We start from the raw sequence: 16216 nt of genomic DNA on the forward strand, positions 1-16216 counted from the left end.
ACCGCGCAGACCTCCTTCACTGCGCTCTGGTCCTGCCCCTGCACAGGGTCGACAGCATCCTGGTCACCATGACAACCGCCATCCAGCTCCTGGCGAGATGCACGAGGAGCTACCAAAGCTGGAGGGAGAGCAAGCGGCAGAGCGGGGAGGGGTGGCCAGGCTCTGCCCCCAGCATGGGGGCACCGAAGCTGCTCTCCTGCTCTCACGCTTACCGTGGCCGGTGCATCCACCTGTGGCTCTGCGTCCCGGCTGGCAGCACGACCTGCCCGCTCTGCCTGCGCAGCGTCACCGCCGTGGCCGTGATCCACCTGGGAGTACACAGCAACGAGCAGGAGTAACCTGCTCACCCAAGCTCCCCTATGGACAAAGACCCCCCCTTCCCCATGCACAGCTCTGCCTTCCTCTCTTCCTCCAAACCCAAGCTCCAGTCAGTGCCTCTCGGGAAGCACAAACACTGCGCAGGATTAAAAACCCCATATGGATCTGTAGGAGTGAGGAAATGCAGCCTGCAAGGACAAGTGGAACACTGAAGACACATCCTTGGCTCTGCCCAGCGTGGGGAGGTGATCGCACACAGGTCTGCTTCATGCTGGAAGATGTGAGGGCCACAGGACAGAAGCAGCATTAGCTCTCGGATGGCTTGTCCTGAGGTTCCTCCTTTTACTCTGCTTCTTAAGCTCTCACTTCCTAAAGCCTGCACAGGCAGGCTTATTCCAACGGAGCCAATTGCCGCAGTTACCAGCTCATTTTTATCACAAACCCGTGGTTAATGAAACAAGCCCTGTTCTTTACTTGCCTTTCGTTTGCATTCAGTTAGCTGGAAAGAACAAAAAAAAACAGCTCAATTGAGATGTTGTTTTTGCTTTATGTCCACAGTTTGCAGGGCACTTTGCCAAAGCTGGGAACGACAAGGTATTATTTCTAGCACCAGTATCTAATAAAGAAGTGTCCCTCCATCACAAGGCAAACGGCTGGAACTGGAATCCATTTCCAGACATAGGGGCTAAGTTGCAGTGGCCCACATTTGCTCAACTGCCTTTTTTAATTGCGGGCGTTAGCAGATTATGGGTAGTTTTGTAGCAGGTCCACAAAGCACTGCTTTATAATCTGCTGTATGCATCAGGGCCCAGATTATCATGCTTGTACTTGGTAATAACAGAGAGATTGCCTGGACCCTTGGGAAATCCAGGAGAGGCACCTGGTAGAGCGCAGGAGCACGTGGTACGGAGGCACGTGTACACAGCAGGGCTTGCAGGACTCCCCCAAACCTGCTCGCCGTCCCCTTTCCGTGGTGGGAAACAGCGAGGAACAAACCCTCTTCACACACACACATCTCCATTTCTCACCTACCCAGCACACACCGATTCTCCCAGCTCTCTCTCCTGTACAGACGCAGGTCACCCTTTCCTTTCATCCCACATGAAAGGAGGTGGTTACACGCACCGGTTTCTAAACCAGCTCCAAGCAAGGAACATCATTAACAACAAGGTGCAGGTCTGCCTTCCAGCCAGCTCACTGCGGAGCTGGGGACCTGCTCAGTCAGCAGCAGGGGGGAAGCGTGTCCCACATCCCTTTCCTTTCAGAGCAACTGGGAGCACTGGAAGCACAAAGGCTTGCACTGGAAGGTCACTAGATGGCCCCAGATCTTCCTTCACAGCAAATCCCCAGCATTTCAGCCCCAGGAGCCTGGTCTGCCCTAAACCTACAGCACGACCCCAAAGGAGCGGTGTGCCCTGATAAGAAAGGCACTGAGCTAGAACCAGGGATGCCTGCCAAGATGTCTTGAGCAAAACATTCAACTCCCTGGTGGCTTTTTCTGCTCCTGGCCTTTAGCTATCGGGGCCAGGTAGAGCCTGTTGTGCGGCCGTGCAATGCGACTGCCCACGGACCCGAGGCACTGACCTAACACAGATAAAGGACGAGAAGTCTGATTATGTACAAACCCACATCATCCCACTGTCAGGCTGCTCTTTTCATGCTGCATAACCCTCAGAGGCAAGAATGCACCCGAACATCCAGACTTATTCCCTAGGCTACATCAATGCTGAATGTGGGGCCTGTGATGCATGCTTTGTTGGAGCTGTAATGATGTCCATGTAAGTCAGTTGCCTGCGCATCTCTGTTACAGTTTAAGCCGTTTGGGCAGGACCAGAGTTAGACTCTGTTGGCACTTTTGTGGGTCTAAATCAGCATTAAATTCCTTTGGATTGAGCAGATACCTCTGTGCAGTGCAAGCAAAAGGAAGAGCTGGCTTTACATCCTAGCTCCTGCACTAAGTGACAGCCCCAAAGAAGAAATAAAGGAACACGGGGACTTTGGGAGCAGTGGGGTAAGTGATCAGCTAATAGAGGTAAATGGTCTTTTCCTTTCTTCTAGCCTGGATCATTGTTCAAGTGGTAAAATGGGACCCGTTCCCTGTAATTGCTCTGCTCTTGCACACAACTGCTGTCTCCCACGTGTAGCTTGTTGACATTTAAATAAATTGCAATTATTCCAACAAAGTAGATTGCAGGAGCTCCAGAGAAAATGGGTCAAGAATACGTCCAGGAGCATCTGCAATGTATTTAACACATGAATATAACAGGGGTAGGGCAGGATGAGAAGAAAAGTACGGTGCTGGCTATAATGAATGCAGCATGGGGCTGGAGGCAGCCTGGCACAGCCCCACACCACAGTGTGATGCTTGGCTTAACCTCCACCAGCAGGAGCCAAAGCCTCCGGGGCACAGACGATGGAGGAGGCAGACAGCAGTGATGCAAACAGAAAGCACAGAAGGAACCAGGACGTGGTTTATTGGTGGACAGGGCACCTCTTTGGCTCTTTGAGCCAAGACCATCCTGGCCAAAGTCCTTGCTCAGCCCTGCTTCCTTCTGCAGCATTCAGGGATTTCAAAGGAGGCTATGGTTTCCCATCTCACACTGCCTGTGGGTGGGATATAGGCACTCTGCTCCCCATTCAGGTTGCAGCTTTCCCTCTTTCCTCACTCCCCAAAGCCTTCTCTGCACCCCATTTCTCTCTTTCTTACCCCCCAACCTCTCTTGAAGAGGATTTCTCTTTTTCCCCACGTCCCTCTGGGTTACTGCTGAGAGTTACTGAGATCCGAGTTGAAGCCAGGAGGCTGCTCACTCCTGCCTTGCTGATTCTAGGACATAAGAGGTGGTGCTGGAGCAGCCAGGAGCCAACAGCATGCAGGATACACAGGGGATTGATCATTCCTTCATCCCACATCTGTCACAGCTCACACAGACACATGGATCTTCATCCGGCCCTACCCCTATGCAAGCAGCAGGTCACTGACAGTCCATAAAGCTTTGATTTAGAGGCAGAAACATGGCATTGAGTGCAAGTAAGGAGGCAAAGATTTGAAAGAGCACTAGGATGATGGATGCCATCACAAGAAGCGTGAAGACCAGCAAAGAATGCACTCTCCGAAGGCCTCCCAGCGCGCCTCCATTTCCTTCATCTCCCATTCACCTCGAAAACATTTGGCTTCTCAAACCTTTGCCTTGTTTTGTTTTTAAATGCATCAAAATGTCTCCCTGCAAGCGTAAAACCCTTTAGATGAAGGGGGAATAAAATCGATTTGAAACCACAGCTGCTGGGAGTCTCTGGCGCGCACACGCTGTCTGCTGACATTTTCTGTAGCTCTTTTCCCAGGGAAATCTGTCTCAAGCAGAGCCCAAGGGGGCGAGTAACAAATCAGTTGCCTGGTACCCGAGTGATTTTTTAACTCTCGGTCCAACACGACTGCACTGGAAACCACAGGGCTACTCTCAAGTGGGTCATTAAACAAAAAGGGCTGTTTGTTACAAGGTACAGGTTTGGGGGGATTTGTGGTGCCGAGCTGACTTGGGTTCATTGCATATTCATACTTAGTTTGTTCCGACAACCAAGAGAGCTGCTGCATTCCCATCAGGCTGGCGCTCCTCTGGGCACTGAGCAGTCACCATGTAAGTTGGGAATTGCCTGAAAGAGAGGAGCTCCTGCTGTCAAACTCTCTGGGAGAGAGGGACAACACTTGTGCCTTATGCTTTCCACTGCTTTTCCAGCTTCCTCACCATAACCACAACTTCAAAATCAGTTTTTTCCTGCTAGAAGCTGAACTCTCCATTTTTCCAGCCGTTTGATTTCCAACACTGAGGTTTGAAAGTCAGTAAGGTAAAAAGCCCCAACACAAGAGTTGATGCCTTCCAAGCTCGTCCACCACCCTCTTTCACTGGGGTAGGAGTTCAACAAGCTCAGCCCCAGCAAGACCCAAGCGTATCGGGCTCTTCAAGTCTAGCTGCGCACTCAGGGGCCTTGAAGGTGGAGCTGCTCAGTTTAGGTAATGGCAAAATGAGGCCACACAGGCAAAAAGAGATTTCCAGCTTCTGCCAGCTGCCAGTTTGACTGACAGACACCGACTGACTTCCTTCGGACAGCAGACCCCTTCTATCCTAAGCAATATATTTGCCTTCCTTTTGGTTCAAAGATCAAAATTTTAAGGAAAAAAAGCCCGTCCACCAGACCAATCCAAGGTGCCACATCACCCCTCCCCAGCACAGATGGCAGCTAACAGCTCCTTCCCACTCCACCACGTTTCCCAGGAGTTCCTTTGGCCACCAGCATGAAGGATTCCAGTCTGTGGTGGGCACATAGCTGCTGGGGAGGCTCATTTACCCTGCCTGGACAGCACCAGCAAAATGAGATGGGCATCCTACTGGTACCCAGAGAGGGATGAAACTACAAACGTCATGCATGGAGCAGACCAAAAGGAAAAGGAAGAAGCTTAAGCAGGTTGATGGCAATGTTATGTGACCCAGCCTTGGGAAACACTTACTGGCTGATGTCACAGGTCTGCAGAGGTGATGTAAGGGTGTTGCTTGGCAGCTGGAGACAACAAAAGAGAAGTTCTATCCTGGGAACCTCAGCCTACAGAAACCTCTAAGGCAGAAGCAGGCCGAGATCTCCATCCTGCTGGGGCTCCAAGTGAGAAAACCCCGGTGGGAGAGTGCTTCTGGGACCATCTGCTACGCTTCTGCTTTGGGACCAGCCTGGAGATCTGTATTCAGCTGCATTCAGCATGAATCTTTGGCTCCAACTTCTTCCTTTTGTGGTCACCGCTGCCTTTTGCAATGTTACCCTTGCAGAAATCTTTGCTTATGTGGCTTATAATGACAGCTCCAAGTGCGTTGCTTATAAAGCCCTGCCTGCGTGCTTCGGGCCACGACTCCCAGCAGAAGGGCTGACAGGGCATTTGGTAGGAGTGATACCAGCAAATGCTTGTCATGCAATAGAGAATCCTCCAGCACCAAGGCAGGCCTCTGAGGCACGTATTGCACTCATAGAGGGGTATGGCTGCTCTTTCCTCAGAAAGGTCCTTCATGTCCAGCAGGCTGGATACCAAACCGCTGTTGTGTACAGCGGGGATTCAGAGGAATTGGCTACCATGAGGGCTGATGATGAAGAAATCCAGGAGCTGATTGAGATACCATCACTCTTTACTGGACAATCAGTCTCCCTCCACTTGCAAAGGACTCTGCAGTGCACGAAAGGGGCATACGTCAGACTTCTACCACCCAAACTCTATCCGAGTGCTTGTCAAGAAAAAGTCAAAATGCTGGAGAAAACTCTCACCATGAAGGACTGCAGGGACCTATTCTACATCGCTCTTGCCAATACCTTAATTATAGTTGGCTTCATCTGGTACAAGAGGGCTCACGGGACAATGCTGCACACGTACAGGAAGGGAGACAAACATGAGACCTGTGTGATCTGCATGGCAGAGTACAAAGAAGGGGACCGCTTGAAGATCCTGTCCTGCTCTCACGCTTACCATAGTGTCTGCATTGACACTTGGTTCCACACCCTGTCTGGGAAGAAGACGTGTCCCTTCTGCAAGCAACTAGTGAATATCTGCGGGCAAGGTGACCTCCTGCCTGAGCAGGCTGGTGAAGATGTCAGTGAAGAGGAATGGGACCATGAAGATGACGCATTCAGAGAAGGCCTTGAAGATGACTATGCTGAAGAGGAGAAAGACGATGCAAGCTCAGTGGAAGGGGAAAGGTTTGATGTACCGGAGAACAGCATCACTTGAGCTGTGACAGGGATAAGTTATCATTAAACCAAAGGAAATCTCCCCTGTGCTTTCCTTTAGCTCTTGCTCTAGGCTAGCTTTTATTGGGAAGCTAGTAGCACTGCAGTTTTGGCTCCCCTCCCCTGGATCTCACAGTGAAAGATCATCTAGAAATCCCAGGTGAGACCTGTCCCATGTGTTGCAGCCAGCAGAAACTATTTCCTAACCTAAGAAGTAGAGAGGGGGAGAAAAAATGGGGTACTAAGGCATAAATGTGAAGCAACTTCGCCCTCTCATCAGCAGTGAAAACACAGCCCACAAGCCCCCAGCACCTCCTCATCACCCTGCGCACTGACACACACTACCCCCAAGCAGCAGAGTACCTTAGCACAGCCCACTGCAGGGGACAGCATGGCCTTTAACAACACTGGCAGGAAAAGTGAGCTGCAAACATTGAGGGCACTTTAAACACTATCTCCTCAGACAGGAGGTGATGCCAGCGGGAGGGAGAGGTCTTTACAGCAGGATTCACTTTGTGGAGCTGGGTAGGTGGAAAAAAGAATGAAAAGCTTCTAAGCGTGGTGTAATTGGCTGCCTTTGCCTGCTGGTTGCAATCTCACACCCTCACAAGGGCTGACGGCACCGGTACATGTAACCTCCCGCTACCTGGGCTGTTCCAGGTCACTCTCCAGATGTGCTTAAGCGCCTTAAGGGGAGCTGAATTTCTGTACTAACATGATGCAGGCAGATCTTCACGTCCCCTCTAGATACACCACGTATTATTTGGGCAGCCTCTGAACACATTTCCAATGGTGCTTATAGCAAGAGCACGAGCAGAACCCAGCGCTAGCTCCCCAGGCTGGTACGGGTGGCTCTAACACCCACTGTGCACGGGGCAGGCAGCCAAGTCCCCAACTGCATATGGGGATGCAGAGCTGGAAGCAGTCACAAAACTACTATTAGCATTTAATCTCGTATGAAAGAAAGGCATAAAACCTCTTTAGTAAATGCCAAAAATCAGATGAACAGCCCTAACGTACTATGACCAAGACATCCAACCTGCACAGCTGTACAAAGGCTAAACTCCTAAATCAAAGGCTCTCATCAAACATAAACCATCCTATTTCTTGTGGGCAGCAACCAAGAAGCAGGCTGCCAGCTGATCACTCTATTAGGACCATGCAACAAGATGACACAACTATGGCCAGCAAATTAAGTCTAGTACTTTGAAGTATTCTCTTTTTGAGTGGTTAGATGACGACTTAAAAGGCCAAGAGTTTGGGAAAGGGCTGTCTGAAAACACGCTGCCATACTGAGAAGTATGATCTCTGCAACACAGAAACCTTCCGAGAATAGCTGCACCTACTTTACTTTGGTATCTTTAAGATATCCATATCTTAGGGAAGGCTGGGAAAGGATACATGAATACATGTGATAGCCACTGACAAGGTGGACCTGAATCTGTCAATCCTACCTCAGGGAAACCCAGGTGAGAGGAAGAGAGGAAGCTGCAGGCTCAGAATTCCTTTTGGCAGTGGAGAAGTTTCAAACCAATTTCTCCTGGAATGAAACATGACAGCATTTCCAAGGACTTGATGGAAACAAGTCTTCCTGCGGGTCCTCACACTGAGCTGTTTCATTTCATTTGCTGAACAAACAGGGAAAAATGATTTTTAAGGCAGTTCATAAGAAAACTGCCCTCCTCTGCAAGGTGTGCAGGCTCCTGGGAGCCATAAATCACTTCCATTGCGGAACACGGCCCCTCAGGGTGCCTGAGAAGGCAAAGGCAGTTGTCTCCGCCTGAGGAAGGAGACAGGTCCTTCAGCAGTGATTAGTGGCAGGAACTTCATTTAGGTGCCTTATATTGCTTTATGGAGGTAACTCCGCTGTCAGCAGCTTGGAGGGAGACAGGACTTAGCTAAGCTGCACAACTGCAGTCATCTTCATCCATTGCTGAGCTTCTGGAGCTGCCCTGGGTCTGTAGCCCCCCCTGAGATAGGCAACCCCAGGTCCTCAAAGGGAAGAAATGAAAGGAGAGACGCTGGTAGCACTCCCAGCTGGCTGAGCACACTCTCAGTGCCCTCATTCTCCTCCAGCCAAGGTCTGAAAAAGCACAGATGCTGCAGACGTGCAGGGAGCAGGATGGAGAGCCGCTGGTTTCGGCATGCTGGTGGCACCATGGGCCAAACCAGGCTGCTGCCTCCCACAGCATCCTCCTGATGAGGGAGAAGTGATTGAACAAGACCCCTGAGCCAGACCTTGAGGTGCTGCTGGGCAATCACACAAAAATCCGTGGTGTCATCCAGCTGCAGAGCTGGACTTGCGAGGAGAGTCCCAGGGGGAATTCTCCAGGCTGTATTATGCATGAGGTGAGATGAGCTGATCATAGTGTCCTTAATATCTATGGATTTCTCCCCATCTTCAAAAGCAGCACACGCTCTAGATAGGCTGAATTTTTACTGAAATGGGTCAGGAGAAAAATAGAATCCTTCTTACAATGCAACACTGCATTGCTTTAATTTAGAAAAGGAGAGGAAGGAAAAAAAAAGGAAGAGAATCTGGGTAAGAGAGGAGCTCTTCACTCCATTTAATGTTATCAAAGCCTATTGCACTGAAAATCTGATTTGTGTGCCACAGCAAACCTGACCTCCAGCCCTACAGCTGTCAGATCCACTGCCCTCCATCAGCATTAATGGCACTCCTAACAGAGCGAGGTTAGCTTATTGCCAGGGTGGGACACACAGCCCTCGCAGCCTGAACAAGGGTTATTAACTGCTCCGGAGGTAGCACTACCCCAGCGTTTCAAATAGACTGCAACAGACAATACACAGGAGGGAAAAGGAGAGCAAGGGGTCTGCATCCTGCTGTCGGCTGTGGGGCCGGTGGGGGAGCTGGATGTCCTTCAGCAGTGTGGGGACACGGCTGTCCCGGTCCGGCAGCGCTGCAGGTTGACTGTGGACCAGGAGGGAAGGGAAGCAGAGGTAGATGAGGTCTGGGAAGGCCACGCTGGGAGGTGATATGGGAAAATCTCATAGGAGGATTGGCGGCTTCCGCAGGGATGCTGTAATGGCAGTGAACTTAATTGTCACTAAAACAGAGGCAAGAGATGGGAAGACAGCAGCTACTGGGAAAGGAGCGCTGATGTCTGTGTCCCAGGGCTCAAGCGGAAGGGAAATGGTGCCTGCAGAGTCTCAAGCTTCCGTCAGAAAAAGATAACTAGAAATATACCAACCGTGCAGGAAAAGATTAACTGGGGGCAAGGGTGAAGGCAAATGCAGTCTCATGGGTCCAGCCAGGGACAGCTTGGAGGAGCAGCCAAAGCCCTTAATGAACCCATCAGAAAGCCCTAATGAGGGAAGAGCCAAGGATGCTCCAACATGTACATTTCTAATCAGAGCACCAGTACAACCCACACGGAACCTCCAGTGGTAACTCTGCCTTGGGGGAGCACCCAAGCAACGTGCTTAAGTGAGCTGCCAGGAGCCGTCCTCCTTTTAGCCAGCTCCTACCCCATAAACCGAGCTCCACTGCACATACTCTATTAAGAAATAACCAGGTTCCAGCACGGCCTCAAAGAATGACTTAGAGATCTCATTTACCAGGAGGCTCTTTGCTGTTTCTTGCACATTTTATTGCAGGCTTTTCCTACACAAGCATGGTTCAGTGCATTGCTGGGAGAGCCACCAGACTGCGACCCAGAGGGAAGCTGCAGAGGATCCAGCACTGGGAACTGCTGACTTCACCACCAGAACATCAGTGCTATAGATCACCAGGAGCAATTAGGGTGGCTGATCACCCAGTGTGCAGCCTACGGGCAACCATCCAATGGAGACATTTTCCCCACGCACCCAGCCAGCACTAAGCCTTGACAACAACACGTAAAGAACTACTTCGAGGGTTTAAGTGAGACTTGAGTGATCTATAGGTCCTGCACAGGCCAGAGGTAGGAATTTCAACCTTGAAAACTCAAGCTTAATACCCACAGTAATTAAAAGGAGAGTGCCAGCTTCCCTGCAGCACAACCCAATTGACATCAATAGCATTTCAGCAGCAGAGAGGCTTACCTTTGATCTCCAAAGTCCATCTGGGATGGAGATAAAGGACAGAATGTGCCTGCCCACAGGGCCAGGAGCCTCTGCTACCCAAAGGCTGCAATATCCATGGAAATTTTCCTTCCCTGGACCATACTGCCTACCTCCCAGGTCTTCCTTCACCCAGTGTATTTCTCAGTCTCCTCCTTCTCCAAGGGCAGGATTTCCCACCCCAGGTTCTGATGCCCAGTTTTGCCTATCACCATCCCATCTCCACATCCCATCTCTGCCTCTTGTCCACACCCCAAGATGCTCCCATTCCTCTCCTGCTCCTGGAAAGCTTCATGTGTGCCTTAACAAATCGGGTTACCCTGAGGTGTCTTTGCATGCAGGAAGCCTGGTACAGCTGAGGCAGGAATCCAGCTCTCTGGGGTAATCTGCAGAGTAGGGCTGGTTGTTAGTCACTGCAGTAGAACAATCAGCCCAGTTTGTGTAATGCACTAAGATGGATTGGAGCTACTTAAGAATACGAGGAAATGGGATCAGTGCTTTGGAAAAAGGAGCTTGACTCACCAAATCCGCTTCTAGTACAGCGGCTCTGAGCAGAGCCTTCGGTTGCACACACGGATGCTGCAGCACAGATGCTTACAGCTGGCAACACTGGGCCTATCCTGGGAACACCAGCACTTCACCCTGATGGAAGTACACGACCGTCCCATGCTGAGTAGCAAGGAGCAAGACAGAAGCTCTGCTGCGTTGCTCCTATTCATTTCCTGCTATCAGAAGAGTCAAGGTTTCGCTCAGTGCCTGGTTTCACACCAGAACAATTCTGCTCTTTGGTACTTTTCCCTTTCAAACATACCTAGAAAATAAAGACCCAGCTCTTCTCATTGCATCTGCACCAGGACCTGAGCAGACTGCAAAGTCTCAGAGGCTTCAAGCTACCTGTTCTTTCATTTAATCACAAGGATTGATCCCACACCCCCCATAAAGAGATGAGACTTGATGAGATACAGGACTCCTTCCTTGACCCCAAAACCTTCTTTCCCCATAGATCTCCCCCTGTTACCTCCCAAAATCGTCAGAGGTGCTAACTCCATGTAAGAAATGATATATCAACAGTGTAAAAAGTCTCCCCAGAGTGGGAATCCACCAGCCACAGGAGCACTGGGTAGGAAGGAACATATGCATCGCTGGCCTGGCATTGTAGGTGTCGGGAAGCATCCTCCATAGAGGGATCTCCTGCCAGAAGAGGCAAGACCAGTGTGTGACAGTGATCCTAAAGAAACCAACATCTTGTCTCTGCTGACTCAGACCAGAGTCTTCTCCTCTCCCAGAAATCAGGGGGTGTGAATGGCTCTGTGGAGAAGCCCGAGAGTGTGGAGGAAGGAACTGAGCAACAGCCAGGGACACCAAAGCAGGTTTGAAAACCCCTGCAGAGAAGCAGCAGCAGCAGCATTACCCCTCAGAACACCTATTGTGTGCTTCACTGGCCATGCCCAGAGAGGGCAGCCAGCCCCACTGCCAGCACAGTGCTTGGCCAATGCATGCAAGGAAGGGAAGGACCAGGAACTTGGAAAGCTGATGCAACTAATTGTTGTGCAAGTGAAACCCAGAAGTCTCCTGAGAGAGAAAGCAAGGGGATGTGGCTGAGAAATCACCATGTTATAGATAGGCAATAGGGATGCTTGGAGAATGGGGCTCATCCACGACTCCCTACTTACACATTCCACAAAGCATCTCCTTATTACTCCTGTTTATTGACCGAGTGCAAACTCCTGCAGCAGTGAGGATGGAGATCCGAGGCAGTCTTTTTCTCCTGACCTTTGGGTGCCCCTCTGCCACGAGGCTGGGGGAAAGAGGGGAAAAACTGCCCTGGCCCTGCCTGCTGCAATTAACTGGAGTCCTGATTGATTCTGATAAGGAGCTCTGGCCTCATTCATCAGCACAGCATTTACCCAGAGAAGCAGAGGAGCAGTGCATCAATCCAGGCCACCCCGAGCAGCACAGAGCTGGTCTAACAGGAACAGCATCTTTAATAAATCTTTATTTGATGAAACATCATCATCTTTCTGCTTATCCCCCCTCACACTTTTGAAGACCTTCTAAGGAAGATCATCCACCCTCTTCAGATAGACAGCAAATATTAATCCTAAGGACTCAACCTTGTTGAGCTTCAAGTCTGGGGCTGTGGGAAGCCCTGGCTGTGTCAGAACAAGTTACAGCACCCATGATTACAGGGGCTGGATGCCCTCAGCCCATTTATGTTACAGGACTGGGTGTGCAGCTCCTGTTCATTGCCATAAGATGAGCCATGGGCTGGCACAGAGCTAAATTGAAGATCAGTAGGTAGAAATCAAACAGGGAGACGAGACTGGAGGCAGGCTAATGCAAAGCTTAAGATAGAGATCTTGATTAAGAGGAGAAAGGGGGAAGACAGCATGTGCAGAGCAGCATCCATCTCAGAAACCAAGAGCCCTGCAGTCCAAAAGGAGAGACTCCAAGCATTTTGCCTGTTGGATTTGAAAACCCTTTCTGCTGTCAGCTTGGTTGTTCTCACCTTCTAGCATGTGATGGAGAGAGAAAATGAATGCAAGAAAAGAGACACTGTGGATTTAATTGCCCATATTCATCACTGGAGCAAGAAAAATAACCCTAGCAATAGCAGTGGCCGAGTGACATGCATTTAATTAGTATATGAGATGCTTTTGCTTTGGTCAATGAAATATATGTAAAAAACCCCTTCATCTTAACTTGACCTTTCCAGGAAAGCTCTGGTCTAAATAGCACTGTCCAATGCTGCTGTGACATCTTGGCACTCCCTGCCACCCCAGAGCAGCAGCCCTGCACCAGCAAAGCCTTCCCTTGTGCACAGCTCTGGGCTATGTCTTGCTTTACACTGTTTCCTTCACCCATTTGCCTCCTGGCACCTTTACACTGCTTTTCCACATGGAGACAGCATCATCGGGCAGCACTGCCAAGGCTGAGCATCCTCGGGTCTGAGGGAAACCAGTAGGTTTCCCCTGGCAGACACTGCCTGGGGATGAGCAGGGTGCCAGGACACAGGACCTAGAGACACTTGGGGTTCAGCCAGTAGTGCAAAGGCAGAACCAGATGGGTTTGGTGGGCTCTAACCCAGCGCTGGGATTCCCACTGCAGGAGCGAGACCTCTCCGAAACCAATGACATCCCATTAGAGCAGGAGCCTGGTGCCCAAGGAGCAGCACTGTGCAAATATTTATTCAAGTCTTTAAAAAGGCCTTTGTAAGGCATGAGGCGAATGGGGTTTCTGGAGCCATGGAGGGGCCATCCAGCCAGGCAGCGCTGCAGCATTACAGAGCCATCCATCAGTGCCCGAGCTCACCCTCCACCACAGGGCATACGTTTTCCATGCCTCTTTGGGGCAGGATTTGTGAGGCTTTAATGACAGCGTGGTCCTTTGCAGCACAAGGTCAAGCCAAGTGTTTCCTCCTTCCCAAGGCCTCACATTTACCCTAGGTATAACTCACCTGGCAGATTCTGGCACTGTGGCCTCTCTCTTTCCTATTTCAAGTCCTATTTCAAGACCCCCGGCAGAACCATTCCGCCTGGAAATCCATCCATGGATTGTTTTATCTCTATTAGCCCTCGCAAGCAGATGACAGGGGAGCATGAACATAGACAGCGTGGGATGAGACATTCACCCAGCTGCTAGTTCAAAGGCATGTCATCATTTATAACACTCCCAGCTATCCCGACTCTCCCTCCCTGCTCTCCGTTAAAAGGAAGAAAGAAAAGCCATTTCTAGCTCTGTACGTTTAGCGTTCGGGGAGATCCTGTTTGTTTTGGTGCCTTTGCTCTCAGGGTAGCTCAGCTTCCTCAGCTCCATGGGGCATTCCTCTTCCAGAGCAGCACTGCCAACATGTGCTGTAACCCCTCAACATCCCACCAGTGCGACAATGACAGTGCAAAGGGAGAGACAGGGAGGAGAGGACCTCTTTAGGTACCAGTTTGGCCCTGTGTGCACCTTGCACATCCCATCTGGTGGGACAGGGCCCTACACATGGGCCCTAGAAACCTGGCCAGGACTCCCCGCTTTGCTGCAGCCCCCACCAGCAGACAGGATGCTCAAAGGAGCATCTCACATGGGGCACCCCGAAGCACCTCTCCTCCTCTGAAGAAGGCAGTAGAGGGGGGTCATGATGAGACCCTTTGAGTTACAAGTCTCTCTGCAAATAACTTGGGTGCGTTTCCAGCCCACCACTAAGACAACGCAGAACCAACTTATCCCTGGAGCCTGCAAATGGTCTGATCCAAATTCCACCAAAGTCCACAGCAAGGCTCATTACCTCCGTCTGGCATTAGCTCGGACTCTGCTCACAAGAGCTCTGGGCAAGAACTCCCTCTCCAAGGAGCCCCAGTGTTTTTAACTGAGGAAGCATCACTCCCATCGCAAAGACGAGGAAAAGCCCCAGACCCTTCCCCACCCAATACGGGCACATCAGCACCAACTGAGCCGTTCAGGCTGGGTCCAATAGAGGGCAACAATATCACACAAACCAATTCATTAGCCTAATTGCTAACAGCCAAGGTGAGAATCGTTGGCCACACTCCTCTAAGGCTGGATTTATCCCTTCCCTTGTCCCCATTTCACTGGGAGGTGAATGGATGCACAGGCACCCTGCGGAGCCAGAGGTGGTGGCATCAGTCAGGCTGCACAGCTCCAAAGCATTGAGTTTTGGGTGCCTCTCGTCCAGCTGTGCTGATTCTCCCCTCGATGGGAGGCCCTGCAAAGGTGCTGAAGCACCCATCTTCTGCTGTGTCCCACCAGGTCCCAGTCCCCATTCACAGCCCTGCCTCTCCCTCCCCACCTGCAGCTTACAACAGCAATAACAAGATGCTCTCCATGTAGAACCACAGCCTTCTGCAAGGCTGTTTTGCATGAAGACACCTTCTACACTAGCAACCATTTGCCTCATTAACACTCTTGCCTGGCAGAGGTCTTGCCCACAACCCCCATCACCGTGCAAGGGGAGAGCTTTTCCCCACCGCAATCCAGGTCTGACCCCTCCCAGCAGAGCAAGTCCCAAGGGGCAAAGCTGGGGATGCACCATCCCCTTCACCCTGGGGAATCGCCCTGTGCTGTACCCACTGCAGCCTCCCCAGCGCTGCTCTGTACCCAGGCTCGTCAGTGTAATGAGGCTGTGCAATCACATTGCTCAAGGGGAGTGTGCTCAGGCTCGCAAGCAAGGAGCGCCCATGGGATGCTGGCAGCAGGCATGAACACAAGAACAGCTTGGGTACCACGGCTGCACAGTGGCGAGGTCTGGATGGCAGCAGGCCTGGCAAAACAGGGATTTTCTGGGGGGAAAGCAATACAAAAAGCAGAGCTTTTGGAGAGGAGATGAGTTGTCTCTCATCAGCTGAGCTGCAGGAATCGGCAGTGCTCCGGGCCACTGAAATGGATTAGTGTAATGACTGTTGTGGGAGGTTAAGTGGATATCTGACGCTGCATCCACAACAGGCAGGGAGCTTGCAGGCAAGCCAGGCTCTGTAACTGCCCACCCTGGGTTAATATGACCATGTGCAAAGACGATGGGAGCCCATGGAGACTGCCACTGACACCAGCAAAGTCAAGGTTTTACCCTTTCCCATCCCCAGGGTTAGCTCATCCCTCCCTGAGTTTGGTTTCAGTGTGGGTGGCAACCACGTCTGTCCACATCTGTCAGCGTGTTACACACCACACATCTCCTGTCATCGAGACTAACTGTGCCCAAGGAATTTGATGGAAGTAGCAGGGATGGAGCTGGGATTTCACTTGGGTTGTCAGCAGAGCCGCAGTCCCAGCATTCCCCGTGGGTTCCATTCAAGCAGGCTCAGACAGGCAGCTCGCATCAGAGCGGGGATGAAAGCCTGGATCTCCCAAACCCCAGGCTTCTGCTGTACCCCAAGCCATCCCACCTCCAGCACATCAGCTCCCTCCCAGTACCTGCTGCTCACTAGCTTTGAGCATCCCTGTGAGGGGCCACCAGAGAGGCTCCATCCCCAGCACCAAGCAAGGAGCCAGCAACAAAGGCAGAGCTCAGCAGGTCAGGAGAGAAAGTGCTGGACCCAAAGCCACAGTGCTGAGCTTGAGGACTAAGGTATCTCCC

The 16216-nt window shown here is 51.2% G+C and overlaps 1 protein-coding gene across 1 annotated transcript; it reads left to right on the top strand.

Annotated features, from left to right (window-relative positions):
• Positions 1 to 4974: 4974 nt before the first annotated feature.
• LOC130597885 (E3 ubiquitin-protein ligase RNF13-like) lies at positions 4975 to 6118 on the top strand. The gene has a single exon (XM_057406806.1). It carries the CDS (start codon positions 5063 to 5065, stop codon positions 6074 to 6076), a length of 1014 nt encoding a protein of 337 aa, XP_057262789.1. The 5' UTR covers positions 4975 to 5062; the 3' UTR covers positions 6077 to 6118.
• Positions 6119 to 16216: the final 10098 nt, after the last annotated feature.

Source organism: Pezoporus wallicus, unplaced genomic scaffold (assembly GCF_028554395.1).
Source record: "Pezoporus wallicus isolate ANWC-B61680 ecotype Strahan unplaced genomic scaffold, APGP_CSIRO_Pwel_v1 contig_10514, whole genome shotgun sequence".
NCBI lineage: Eukaryota > Metazoa > Chordata > Aves > Psittaciformes > Psittacidae > Pezoporus > Pezoporus wallicus.